General features: G+C 41.9%; 2 protein-coding genes and 1 long non-coding RNA gene across 4 annotated transcripts; 2 read left to right on the top strand and 1 right to left on the bottom strand.

Annotated features, from left to right (window-relative positions):
- Positions 1–6,953: 6,953 nt before the first annotated feature.
- LOC134190167 (uncharacterized) lies at positions 6,954–8,232 on the bottom strand. 2 transcript variants are annotated; one of them, XR_009971603.1, is made up of 6 exons: positions 7,968–8,232; positions 7,787–7,905; positions 7,651–7,731; positions 7,217–7,583; positions 7,063–7,154; positions 6,954–7,001 (listed from the first exon to the last, which is right to left on the bottom strand). It is a non-coding gene; the product is annotated as an uncharacterized LOC134190167 (long non-coding RNA). The 2 variants fall into 2 exon arrangements; XR_009971602.1 differs by having other exon boundaries at positions 6,971–7,004.
- Positions 8,233–9,657: 1,425 nt separating this feature from the next.
- LOC134189852 (uncharacterized) lies at positions 9,658–11,417 on the top strand. The gene has a single exon (XM_062658247.1). It carries the CDS (start codon positions 9,870–9,872, stop codon positions 11,415–11,417), a length of 1,548 nt encoding a protein of 515 aa, XP_062514231.1. The 5' UTR covers positions 9,658–9,869.
- A 904-nt stretch (positions 11,418–12,321) lies between these two features.
- On the top strand, positions 12,322–13,925 carry LOC134189645 (MFS-type transporter SLC18B1-like). The gene has a single exon (XM_062657989.1). The coding sequence runs from the start codon at positions 12,387–12,389 to the stop codon at positions 13,767–13,769; it is 1,383 nt and encodes a 460-aa protein (XP_062513973.1). The 5' UTR covers positions 12,322–12,386; the 3' UTR covers positions 13,770–13,925.
- Positions 13,926–14,194: the final 269 nt, after the last annotated feature.

Below are 14,194 nucleotides of genomic sequence, written 5' to 3'. Positions count from 1 at the left end.
AAAGTGGGGGGCTAGCGCCCTCTCTAGCCCCTAAGACGTGACGCCCTTGAAGGAACAATAGAAGACCTCCAGGAGATATCGAGAGATTTAGTAGAAGGGAGTGTAGTAGATAGAGTAAGGGACTATGGGACTACCCCTAGTACTCATTAACATATATATATATATATATATATATATATATATATATATATATATATATATATATATATATATATGAAGCCTTAGCCTCTTTGATACTTGACACAATAATGCGATATGGGTTAGAGGCTGACATCCTCAGAGGGCAGGGTTACGATGGTGCTGAGAACATGGCCGGAAATCTCAGGGTGTCAAGGCTAGAATTCAAGCAGAGTTTCCCAAGGCAGTGTATGTACATTGTGCATCCCATAAGCTTAATTTGGTCATTGTAGAAGCTTGTAAAATACCAGCAGTAAGAAATGCCATGGAACTTTTAACCAAAGCGGCAGGCTTTCCTGGAGAAGAAAATTTGTGAGCAAGAACAGGATTAGGCCCCCAAAAGAACGAAACTTCTAGGGCTTTGTAGAACGTGCTGGATTTAGAGTATATATATATATATATATATATATATATATATATATATATATATATATATATATATATATATATATAGACTATGACACTATATAGTACTTTGTGTAGTCTGGTATAGTATTGCGTACACACTGTAAGCGAGCTGCAATAGAACAATATATAGTCGGTAACGACGCAACAGTTACCTCGAACCGAAAATGGATCACAATTCATTTTAGTTATTCAGGATGTATTTTTCAAATATGTGGAATTGTGCCCATTGCAACGACAGACAACAGAAGAAGTAAGTTGCAAGGTTCAAGAATGGAATGGTAGATATGGACTGCCAGAAGTAGTTCATTCCAACAATGGAACATGTTTCACAAGTCGAGTTTTTGAACAATTTTGTAGTCAACATGGAATACGACATACTAAGTCAACGGCATATCACCCCCAAGCCAATGATGCGGTAGAACGTTTCAATAGGACATTGGGAGAAATTTTAGCAAAGGTGATAGATTCTAACCATACAACATGGCAAAACCATTTGACACAAGTCCAACTGGCCTATAATACGTCGTACCATGAGTCGATTGGAGACATTCCATATAAGTTATTTTCAAAGAGATGCCTCGAACGTTGTTACAAGCTGCAGCAGATTCTGTGTGCAGGATAACAGAACACAAGACGACATCACCAATGGCTTATGTAGAGAACAGTTTGACATCTGTTCCTGACATATACCAAAAGGTAAAAAAACTACAGTCATAGGTCAATGAAAGACAGAGACAGTACAACAAATCAAAGTTGCACTTCACCCCATACAGTGTTGGAGATCTAGTGTGGATTACACGTCCTAGTGGAGGGAAACAAGTATCTCGTTCTTTCTGTCCACGATGGATGGGACTTTATAAAGTTGTTAAAAAGATATCCGACGTAGTCTACAAGGTTCGTCGACCATATGGGAGGAAGGATGTGACTCTCCATCATAATAGAATAAAACCATATGTACAACGTAACTTGCGTTTTAAAGATATTAGAACAGATGTAAACCAACAGAGGGATCTTTTGGATACTAAAACAAATGTAAACCAACAGAGAGAGATTCTCTCAGATATTTCCACAGACTCTGAGGTTAATCCGGAAGAGTTACCTGATCCCGTTAACTCAGATTCTAACTCAAGTACTGAAGCTCCTCAAGTACTTAGAAGATCTCAACGTCAAAGATCTCGCCCACAATATCTGAATGATTATATTGTAGACTCGGACTTTAGCCCTTCGTCTGAGGGGGAGTGATGTAATGTAGTAATATAATAGTTTTACGTCTTAGCGCACGTTAGCGTATCAGTGGTTATCTAGCACATCGCTTACTTATAATACATCAGTCTTTTTACCTGCAATCGCCGTGTACCACAGTAAAGAAAGATAATTCGCACGCTGTTCAGTCAGTTGGAAGCAACTGCATTGGGTTTTGCTTGTGTTTCGAAGGTTCAATATTGCAGTGATTCTCAACGGCTTTTTTACTTAATTAATTAATTTAATCAAAGGAATTCTTATTCAAATTGTATTTCTGCTGATGATCTGAGTTGTTAAACACAAATATTAAGTTTGAAACGAATTGAATGTTATCTTCATGTAATATTAACCAGAACTCCGGTTATTTGAAATCGGCCATTAATTAAGTCAAAACATATCTGATCACTACTTCTACAAGTTTGCAGTTTTTGAAGTAAAACTGCTCATACAAACTTGTACATACTGGTCGTGGTAATATTTTGACATAGTTTAAATAGATGATATTAATATCTCCATCTCTAATAGTTATTTGGATGTCCATCACTTTAGCTGCAAAGTGCTAATGAATTACAAGGTCTTCGTGGCTTATAATCAAAATAGTTCTAATTCAAATTCTATTTCTGTTGATGATATGAGTTGTTCAACACAAATTTTGATAATGGTTGAATTGAATGTTATATCTTCTTTTATACAGTGTAGTAGTTTTCTCCACGCCGCATAGTACGCTAATTAGTTTGTGGTTTGTCGCTCAACAAGTAGATCGAGTTCATGCATGTAGATCTTCATGACGCGGCCATGCATACACGCGCCTTCAATAGCACTTCCAGTTAATTAACTGTCTGAAGCAGAGTACAGGTGCAGAAACTTAATACGAAAGCTGACACGTGCTGATGTGATTAGCAGAAACCGCGCCTAGTTTAATTGAATCAACGTATCAGCACGCGTTGGAATGCACCCCTACACCGTCCAATCGACTTCCGCGTACACTGCTACTCGTTCTTTCAATTTTCTTTTTCTGATGAACTCAAATTATTTGAGAGAACGGATGCGCGTATAATTTATGTTAGTTCAAATCCGGCCATCAGTTCATATATACAACTACATCCGCTTTCTCGTCGGCAAAGCAATTTCTAATATACTGCAACTAAAAATTTACAAATTTGAAATAATAAAATTTTAAAATAATTTTTTAAAATTAAAATTTGAAAATTTAATGCAAATTTTAAAAATAAAAACGTTATAGAAAAAATAAAAAAATTGAAATTTATAAATTTAAAATTTAAAATTAAAAATGGCCGAAAGACCCACTGACCCTTCTCCTTTGCGTACCGACTGTGCGTGCCGATTTCGGTTGCGAACGGACAAAAGACGTGGCCGCGTATCGCAAACACACACACACACACACACACACACACACACACACACACACACACACACACACACACACACACACACACACACACACACACACCTTGAACCTTGAAGCCGCCCATAGTAAAAAAAACTATGATAGCGGAGCCCTTGGATTGTGCTCCTGGGCAACTGGCAAATTAGTAGGACAAAACCGCCTGTGTCTTGTGAGGTCGCCGTGTCGTCTAAATGATCTTCTACATTCACATAAGAAACTTTCTCCTTGGAATCGTACATTCGCTGCACATCTGCTTTTCCCACGATTTGTGACTACCTTCTCAACACCTCTTTGACAAAGACTGAACCACCCATTCCGGTCTTGGCACCTCTGGTACCAGATGTTTTTGGTATCTACTAATTGCAGATCTTGACTAACTAGATCTCTCCATCTCTTTCTTGTTCCATGGCAAGGTCTTGTCTTCCTCAATTCCTCAAACATAAGTTTCTTTGAAAGTCGTTCTTCATTCATTCTACCCACATGACCCAGCCACTTCAATCGCTGCTCCATTATGATGTCAGGGATCGTCCAATGGATGCCAAAATTTTCAACTAAAACTCGTGTTGTTAACCTCTCCTGCCATTGCTCAAATCTGTTGACTCCAAGTATGGTTCTTACACAACGATTGTGAAAGACATTTAGCCTTTTTGTGTGTTGAGCTTTTAGCACCCAAGTTTCAGTTCCATACAATAGCACTGCCAAAACCAATGCTCTGTAGACTGCTCTCTTGGTAGCCACTGACAAGTTAGAATTGTTGAAAATAGGACCTCTCAAATCTCCAAAAGCTTTTTGCAAGCCTTTTCGATTCTACTGGTAACATCTAGTGTGACATCTCTATCTCTTGATAAATTAGACCCCAAGTACGTAAAGCAATCCACCATCTCAATTTCCCCTCCATCAACTTGTACCGAAGCCATATCCATGTCATCAATCGCTCTCCCTATTACTATTCCTTTTGTCTTCTGAGTGTTAACAGTCAACTCCCATTTTCTTGCCTATCAACAAACTTTCTAGATGCCATTTCATAGTCCTCACGAGAACTGGAATACAGAGCCACATCATCTGCAAACTGTGACTCAGTCACCCTCACTACTTGCAGCCTTGACTTTCCAGTTCTATCTCCAACCAGCTTTCTGCCATGTTTGAACAGTACATCAATTCCAGCCTCTGCACACTCATCTCGCCAACATGTTACCATAGCATTGAAGTAGATGTTGAATAAAGTAGGAGCCAAAGTGCACCCTTGTCTAAGACCATTTTTCACCTCAAATGCATCAGATAGATCTGATGCCACTCTGACCTCTGCTCTCATACGCTGATGACACGACTGAATAATGCTGAGCATTACTGTGGGCACACCACATTTCTCCAACACTCTCCATAAGGCTTGACGAGGTACTGAGTCATAAGTTTTCTTTAGATCTACACACACACACACACACACACACACACACACACACACACACACACACACACACACACACACACACACACACACACACACACACACACGACAGAGACAATTTGAGCTCTAGATACACACATTGAGTTTACCAGCGGTGCCTATTACACACTAGCTAAATTGCCCGGCTTCGCCCGGGTGCATTCATTGTCATCAATTGTGTAGTAACTACCAGCGAGTTACAATTCGATTCCGTATGCCGCTCGTTAGCTTTGGCTAAAGTGACAGCTGACTCAAGTTGACGTCAATTTAGTTCTAATTTAGAAAACTTGCAAGAAAGAAATGAAGCGCTCCTTGAAATGCTCTTATACGTACTAAATGTACGTCGTCTCTTGAACTCTAGTAAAAGAAACCAATAGCTAGGTAATCCATTGTGGCGTCAATTCACAGATTTAGCAGCCCGACAGAATTTTCATAAAGTTAATTAACGTTGTATACAAATTCATGTTGTTGCATGAGTTCACATACATGTTTACTCCGTTCTGAAAAATTAGCAGCCAGACAGAATTCTCATTCAGGGTTATATCCCGTTCAATTATATCCCGTTCGGAGAAATTAGCAAGATTCGATTATCTCAATGTATGCAAATCTATTCGATGCTGTTGCACGAGTATCTCGTTCTAGTTTAATAGGGGAATTAATTAGGTGTATCTCTGAAGAATTAGCAGCCTGACAGAATTCTCATGAAGAATTTCGTTCAGAGTTCTATCCCGGTCAATGGTATCCCGTTCTGATTGTTATATAGATAGTATCCCGTTGAAGACAAAGTAATGTAACGAAGGGTCCCGTTTCCAAAAATCCCGTTGGATTAGTGATTGGTTGAAGCCATTTCGACTTGGACGCCGCGTTACTTCGAAGACGTTGCTGCCGAACAGGTGTATCGACTTTGGCAACTATTCGACGCGAATCCCGTTCGGAAATACATATCAGAGCAGCACTAAAAGTCACGTGCAACGTACTCACCCGGATAATTCGTTCCCCGTATATAACCATACAAGTCTTGACGCGTGTCGACTCTCTCTATTACGACAATCCCGCTAAACGTCGTCACTTCGGGGACATTGCTGGCATTTCGGGAAACATGTTTATCGAACGCGGCAGCTCTTCGCGTAGGTGGGCGTATTTTTTCAAGACCCGGATATCTGCAAACTACTATTTTTTGTTTTCCGACTCGTCCGCAATAAACGTGCGTACCGTCCGACGTCGGGAACGGGCAGTTTAAATTCTGTGCAGATCCAATACGCCGTTACGGAGATACTCGCGAGCGAGCGGAGGCGGGTTCCGTCGGCTAGAAATTGCGTCGCCGCGGGAAAAGCCCAGAAGACGACGACAGCTTCACTTTCGACCGTTAGGAATTCGGCGTGCGCGAGCCAAATTCGGTAGAGATCGGACTCGCTCACACACGCACACACACACACACACACACACACACACACACGCGCGCGCGCGCGCACACACACACACACACACACACACACACACACACACACACACACACACGGTTCTCCTCTAGATAGAGAGAGATACAAATGTAGCGTGTGCAACATTCTAGTGAATGATACCCCGCGCGCTAAAAGTCGATAGCTCCAATTACACAGAGCTGTATGTAGCTCCATGTCTACACTAGGCTCGAGTGTCCAGCCGGTCACTCCGCCCGTGGAGGAGAAAGACCTAACAGCTAACAGTTAATTAACAGGTGTCCGAGTATTTGATCCTAGCCTCGCCCCAGACACTACTGGCCCGCACGCTCGTAAATCGACGTAAATAGCACGTAAATCGAATTTACGATCATCGTATTGAAACCGTAAATTACGCCGATGGTGCTCGTAAATAGGCGTATTCATTCGTAAATAGACGTATTTGTTTGTAAATGGCCACTTTACGTTTATTTACGGTCATTTACTTTGCAATTACGAGTCATTTACGTTGCAATTACGGGTCATTTACGTTGCAATTACGAGTTATTTACGATTGTTTTACGTAGGGGTTACGACTCAATTTACTCTAACTTACGTCAATTTACGTTGTGAAAACGGTTCATATACTGGGCTTTTACGTAAAATTTACGTCTAATTACGGCCTAATAACTTTTCAATTACGGTTATATACGTAGCAGTTACGTAGCATTTACGACTGAGTTTCTGTATAGATGCACGCAGTTACGCGAAAGTGCAAATCGCCACACCGATATGCAAATTTCCTTTATTATCAAAATAATTATGTTAATTACAAAATGATATAATACAAATTACAAAATCACAAGATAAATTAGTTGACAGTTTTCTTGATTCCATATAATTTTTCCTGCTGAATGAAGAGATCAATGATAATGTCATGAACGTACACATGTAGATAATGCTAATACATTTAGTGCCCTTGATGGCAGTTGTCTTCTTCTGCTTCCAGGTAGAATCGTCTTCCCATCGATAATTTGAATTATTTCAATCAAAAAAGAATCTGTATCAAAAAGATGTCTAATTGTAAGTCAGAATATCTATATATAGCTATTTTTAGAATACCTGTCGTTTAGCTAGAAGTCCCAGCGCCACGGGGCAGTCCATTGTCATGATTGTTCAAAAGCATGCACCTGTTGCTTGGAAGTGGGTACGCTACCTGCAGCTGTCGCTAGCCCTGCAGCTTGGAAATCTATTTCACCTGTTACCACAAATTGAATTTAAATATTGTGATAATGAACTACAATTGTCACGTGCACGACAAATACGTAGTTCCGAGCTTGCAATTGGCGACAGCTGCAGGTTTCCCAAACCTTCATCACCGACTGCCTGTTCATGATCAAGAGATGGATGTTGTGATGAGTACTGCGTTGGTAACGTGGCGCGACATACGGATCTGGAATTCCTAGGATGACGAGGCCGTCGCGATCCTCTAGATGCACACGGGACAAAATTTATCCCCAAAATGCATACAACAGTGCAAAACGATAAACACTTACGCTGTGTTACATTCATGGCGTTTTATGCGCTGCCGAATGTCTTGCATAATACCAACTCTACAGTAGACTTTGACCACAGGCCTGTCAACATATTTATGCCTACTACATCACCAAAAACTTATCATGTTGACATTACTTTTTGAATCGAAGTTTAGCTCATAGAAGCCTTTTTGTACGTCTCCTCTAGAGAAGGTGTTGTCAATACTATAGGCAGCTAATCGAATTTCAGCCTAGAGAATGCACGATGTAGTCCACCTAGATCAATTTTTGTCAGTCATACACTACATAATTAGATAGCTAGATTCTTAATTGCTTACCGTGTATTGCAACCGGTCTTTGTTGCCTTTCACCAGTTCTAGCGAACCATCCATTCTTGGCACGAAGCGTCTAATGACAGCTCAACCCCTATCAACCACAATTGTACACTGCGTAGACCTCCCATGGGCGGAACCTTCAGTTCACACAGATTGACGGCTCCGTCAAACCTTTGGTCTCTAGCCTTGTGTAGTACTCTGTATACGGCTTACACACATTTGCATGTACTGAACGGCGGTATTATTCTTAATTAATTAATAAAGATGCATGTTCAAGAGCTCCTAGACCAATGTCAAATGATGGCTTGTAATCACACACTGTGACAGTGCACGTGTCATTATGACCTAGCGATGTTGCGTAAATCAACGTATCTAAATAAGACGTAAATAGACGTAAAATACGAAGACACGTAAATCTTTCGTCATTTACGATCTTCGTAATTTACGTCGCAAAGAGCATGCGCAAAGCTACACTTCAGACGTAAAATACGACCCAGGATCGTAAATTACGAAAAAATTACGTGCCTTCGTATTTTACGTCGATTTACGAGCGTGCGGGTCAGTAGTGAGACGCAGTGTGGATTGCAGCCCCGGATGCGCCGCCATCACCACTACGTCTGGTGTAGTACCGCCCCTTGCGGTCAACGTTAATCATATCCCTACGGACATGATTAGTGTCAGTTACAAGTGTACTTTGTCGGCGTCGTAGTAGAAGCATTGCAGTAGAAGCATAAGACGCATTGCAGCTTCAACTGAGAACCCGTGTACGCGTTCAAAGGCGTATGATGTACTGCAAGTGCCATTTCTGATCTGCCATTTCCCCGCTACGCTCTCTAACGTAGCTGCAATCACTTACTAACGCTTGACAGCGGCCTAAAATCGCAATATTGACAAGTACAAAGGCTAGAACAACGTCAAAGTCCAATCGAAAGCTCAGTTCCTAGCTAATAACATTGGTGTGACACGCGCTGTGGAATTTGATTTACATCCTTACTCCCGCCCAGTAAGGCGGTAGTAAGGGTAAGAGCGCCTAATTGGGAACGCCTACACGTACTTCCGCCTGTGTCTCAAGTTCTTTACTGAAAAACGAATCTCACTGCACCTAACGAACCATAGCGTTGAAGCTTGATCTTCACTCTACACCCTCTAAGCAGCTGGCACGCTAGCGATCTACCGTGTTGACACAAGAGCTGCTAACGAGTGGAAGGTTCACATTACTGATATCGACGAGGCGTGTCCTAATTGGGAACAGTTCGTTTCTCGTTGACTAATCCTTCCAAGAGAATTATAAGATTGTGATCCAGTAGTCTAATATCTTCTGTGTCATCAGAATTTTTCCAGGCATTGGAAACTTTTGGTCTTCCCTACTACGATCTTATCTAGCGCGTGCCTAAAGTAGGTCTGCTGTGTGAAAGGAAGAGAAATGACTGTCACCAATTGGGCTTGACGTGAAAGGGTCGCAGGAAAGGGTCTTACTTTTACATAATTGTGGCAAATCAATTGCAATTTCTTACAGAAACGGCATATCCATGTGAGTGAATGTGGTCAATTCCGTCCTAGAATGGCATCCTCTTGTGTAAATGATTGTCCGACGTGTAGTTCAGCTTTGCAAACGTCCATACATACAATAATATATGACTACAGCTCATACAGTAGCGTAACTTATGTATTAGTTGCACCTCCTACCAATAGATCTATACTCCAAGCGCATAGGACCCTAGACGGTCTAAGGCAAGTGTGCAAGAGGTCTTTCGTCTTGTTTTGAAGTAGCGGCAAACGTTCCTCTACATTGAGTAGTCAAATCTCGCAACCTGCAAACCTATTTACTAGAGTTCCCACAAGGACAGCGAAAGCACGCCCTGTAGGTGGAGTTTGCTATACGTTGGCTAGTCATTAGCAGTTCAAATGGCTGGAGAGCGCAATTCTGTTAGAGCGTATGCGCCAGACACGATAAAGCAAGCAATAGAGTATGTAGAAGTGCAGGGATTGTCATACCGACAAGCATCAGCAAGAGCTGGTTGTGCCGCCACCACCCTATTCAAACACAAACACCAGAGAGTCAAGTACACCAGCGTTGGACGTCCTACTGCCCTCACTCCTCTAGAAGAGAAGGTTATTGCTCGATGCATTATAAGCCTTGGAAGTTTTGGCCATCCACCAACTCGTGACATGGTTGGCAGTGTCATCAAAAAATACTTCGATGACTCTGGCATGCAGAATCCATTTCCTAGTGGCTTCCCAGGCAAGAAATGGTGGAAGAATTTTTTCACAAGATGGCCAAGTTTGAGTGAGCGAAAACCAGAGCACTTGACCATCCAGCGTGCAAAAGCAGGATCGACTGAAGTAGTGGATAAATTCTTTTCCAATCTAGAAAAGATCTTGCAAGAGGAGGGTCTCCTGACTCTACCATACAGTGAATTGGGGAGACGTCTGTGGAACTGTGATGAGACTGGACTATGTACATCTGTTACATCAAAAAAAGTAATAGTACGAAAAGGCCAAAAAGATGTCTATGAGATTGGCACGGGTTCTGGCCGTGATAACATCACAGTTCTTGCTTGTGAATCTGCGATAGGAGAATGCGTCTTGCCATATGTTGTCTATAAGGCCAAGACTACAAATCCTAGCTGGATGCAAGGTGGTCCCCACGGTTGCATGTTCAGTGTCAGCAACTCAGGATGGATGGAAAGCGCTCAGTTCTCTGAATGGTTCATTCAGATGTTTTTACCAGCAACAAAGCTTCTTCGACTGACAGCTCCTGTTGTTTTACTTCTTGATGGCCATGGCTCTCATGTCACGTTAGAGCTAGTAACAGAAGCTGCAAAACAGAATACTATCATCATTTGTCTACCACCCCATACAACACACATCCTTCAACCACTAGATGTCTCTGTTTTCAAATCTGTAAAGCATGTGTGGGCACGACTTTTGAAAGAATTCAAAAGTGAAAAGTTTGAGGCTGTGGTCTCTAAACGTAGTTTTCCATCCTTGTTGAGTCAGCTGTGGAAAGAGAGCTTTTTTCCTGAGCACTTAGTAAGTGGATTTCGTGCCACTGGCATCCACCCCCTTAACAGAAGCATAATTAGAGAAGATAAGCTAAAGCCATCGGAAGCCTACTCAGGTACATCTATAGAACAACCCTTGTCAGCTACTCCTGTAACAGAACGTGTCACAGGAATTTTTAAGAAACACTTCCAAACAATTCAAGAGACAAAAGCTAATGTGAAAGGAAGTAGATTACAACCAGGCTACTATGGTGAAGCGCTAACAAGCGAAGCAGCTATTGAAAGACTAAAGCAGCGAGAAATGCAAAAGTCAAAGGCTAAGTCTAAGTCTAAACAGCAAGTAAAGAAAACAGTAGCAAAAAGTCCTCACATTGATCAGTCTGAGAGCACATGTCAAGGCTGTGGTGCACACTATGACAAGGACACCAAACAGGAGCAGAAACATTAGATTGGCTGCGACAAGTGCTGGAGGTGGTACCATTACCATTGTGCAAACTTGTCAACGTACCCAGACCTTGAACAGTTATGGATGTGTCCAGAATGTAGTCATTGAATTTAACAAGTAGATTACAAGACAGCATGTTGTAGCAGCGGTTCCACATGATAATAGTAGTGTAGCAAGTTTTGTTACTGCAATGTTGGATGATAGTAAAGCTGTTAGTTTTTGTTCACGCCAGTGTCTAGGTGAATTCCAGGAGAATGTGGGAATACCTTCAACAATTCATAGCCACAGTTCCTTCCAACTAGTCCGTTTGCGACGTTTCGCAACTTGTACTTGAATATCAATACAAATACCATCATGTTAGGCCCTTCAGAGTCTTGATTCTCCCTTTCTCTCTCTATCACATGCCAATCCAGCCCCTAGAGGAAATTGGAGCGTACGCTCACAGTACAAAGACAAAGAGAGCTAACGATCAATCAGTACAATACAGAATTGATGCTCTGCAATGTTGTAGCGCTGGCTTACTCCACCGCTGCACGATCGTCAAGAACTCTGCCGTTCCCAATTAGGGCACTTTGCGCAGATATCAATATCTCAACGCGCGTACTTCTAGAAGCTCTACCTAGACAATGGAAATTTTCTAGTCTGCAGTTTTCAGTTCTTGTTTAGCCTAAAAACTAAGCTTCAAGTTCATGCGCTACTCAGTGCACAGCTGTATGGCTTTCAAGTGAAATCTGCTGGAGAAGGCGGAAATGAAAGTAGGCGTTCCCAATTAGGCTCCCTTACCCTACCATACCAGACGTAGTGGTGATGGTGGCACATCCGGGGCTGCAATCCACACTGCGTCTGGGGCGAGGCTAATTTGATCCGGGACTGACGAGTCCTTGAAGTTCCGGACTGCGCGCGCGACACTAGGCCGTTTGTGTTCACTTTACAGTCTCGTTAGTCAGTTCTCAATCCTGGTTTGACTCCTGAATGCTGAAACGTAGCTTTGGAACGCTTGGCAATCGTCTTATTTACTGCTGTCGTACATGTTTTTCTCATAGAAGCACCGATCATCAGACGGTTCCCGTTCGACATCATCGTCGACATGTTTTGATATTGTTGACGTTTATAACGTGTATGACAAATGCCTCGTTTTGCATTCTTTTTCCTTTCTATCCCCAAGAAGCAGCCGAGAGGCAGGGGGTTGACAATCAAGAGAAAACACCAAGCGCTGACGTCGGCTTTGTGTTGAGCGCAAGCTCCCTTGCGTACTTTGTCTTCGCTCTCTTCAGTGGACAATGGATTGATTCTGTGGGAGCAAAACCTATTATAGTGTGGGGAACTATTGCTTTAGGTGCTTCTACTGTTGTGTTCGGATTTCTAGCGCTTACTTCAGACTACCTTTTATTCATATGGCTGTCTTTTATTGTTTCTGTTTTACAAGGTTTGGCTGGAGCTGTTGCAGAGACGGCCTGCTTCGCTCTCGCTTGTCGGGAGTTTCCTGACAGCGTTGGAATGGCTGTTGGAGTGCTGGAACAAGGTATAGGAGTTGGAATGATGCTTGCATCTCCTCTAGGTGGTGCTCTCTACAGCTTGGACGGCTTTTATTTACCATTCTGTTGTTTGGGGTTGATTCTATTAGCTTGTGCAGCTTTAACGGTTATTGTCATTGACAGTGAGCCTGAAGAAACTCGGACAATGAGGTCACAACCTCCAGTGAATATTTTGTTGTTAGCAAAGGATTTTCAAATTTCATTGTCTGCAAGTTGTGGAGTCAGCTCAGCAGCTTTATTAGGATTTCTTGATGCAGGGTTGGCAGCCTACTTGGATAACAGATTTGAATTGACACCTGCCAAGATAGGGATGGTATTTGTATTGAGTAGAGGCTTATATGCCTTTTTGGCTCCCTTTGTTGGGAAAGCATCAGACAGCTGTGGTGCAAGGCATATTCTAGGTTCTGGATTATTAGTCTGTTGGATTGGTTTCTTTCTTATGGTCAGCACTAATGACTTTTGGGTATTTGTAACATCCCAGGCTGTGATTGGTTTGGGAATTGCAATGGCGTCCATACCTTGTTTTGCTGACATCATAGCTATTCTATCATCGGCAGGTCACAAGGATTCGGTTGCAGTTAGTGGAGTCATTTCGGGAGTGTTATCTGCATCATTTGCAATGGGAGAAGGGATTGGTTCTCTCATTGGTGGAAAACTGGGGGAATCACTAGGATTTATTGGTACTGGTATGGTGTTTGGTTTGGTGATGTTCTTCCACTGGATAACATATCTCACATTTGCAATCTGTTTCCGGCCATCTGAAGTGAAGATAGGTGATGCGGAATCAAAATGGGAAGTTGTTAATCACATTGATGTTTAATCTGTGACTTTTGGTTTGTAATAATTCAAGATAGTTTCTATAGGGATTTTGTGTAGATGGAACTGAATTACGAACTCAAAATAACATGTAACATTGACAGAATTATATATGCATCTTTGTTGCACATATGGTACTGCACTGATGCTAGTGCCTCTAGAAGATAGAACACCTTGCAATTACACCATCCATATATATATACATATATATACAAATTCTATTTTTTCTTTTGTAGCAGCTAGCGCACTTGGCATCTGGTACCAGTGACGACTAACAGTACATAGTGAAGAGAACCCTCTCGTTTGTTGCAAAGACTGAAATAGATTTAGTTTGAAGATTGCAAGGCATTTCTGTTCAGTCTTCAACTTGTTGTCACGTGGCCAAGAGCAAGTCTAGAACTTCATGTTTTGCTTGTAATATTTAGCTAA

This window comes from Corticium candelabrum, chromosome 14 (assembly GCF_963422355.1).
Source record: "Corticium candelabrum chromosome 14, ooCorCand1.1, whole genome shotgun sequence".
NCBI classification, from domain to species: Eukaryota; Metazoa; Porifera; class Homoscleromorpha; order Homosclerophorida; family Plakinidae; genus Corticium; species Corticium candelabrum.
This window is presented reverse-complemented; position numbering and strand designations above follow the sequence as displayed.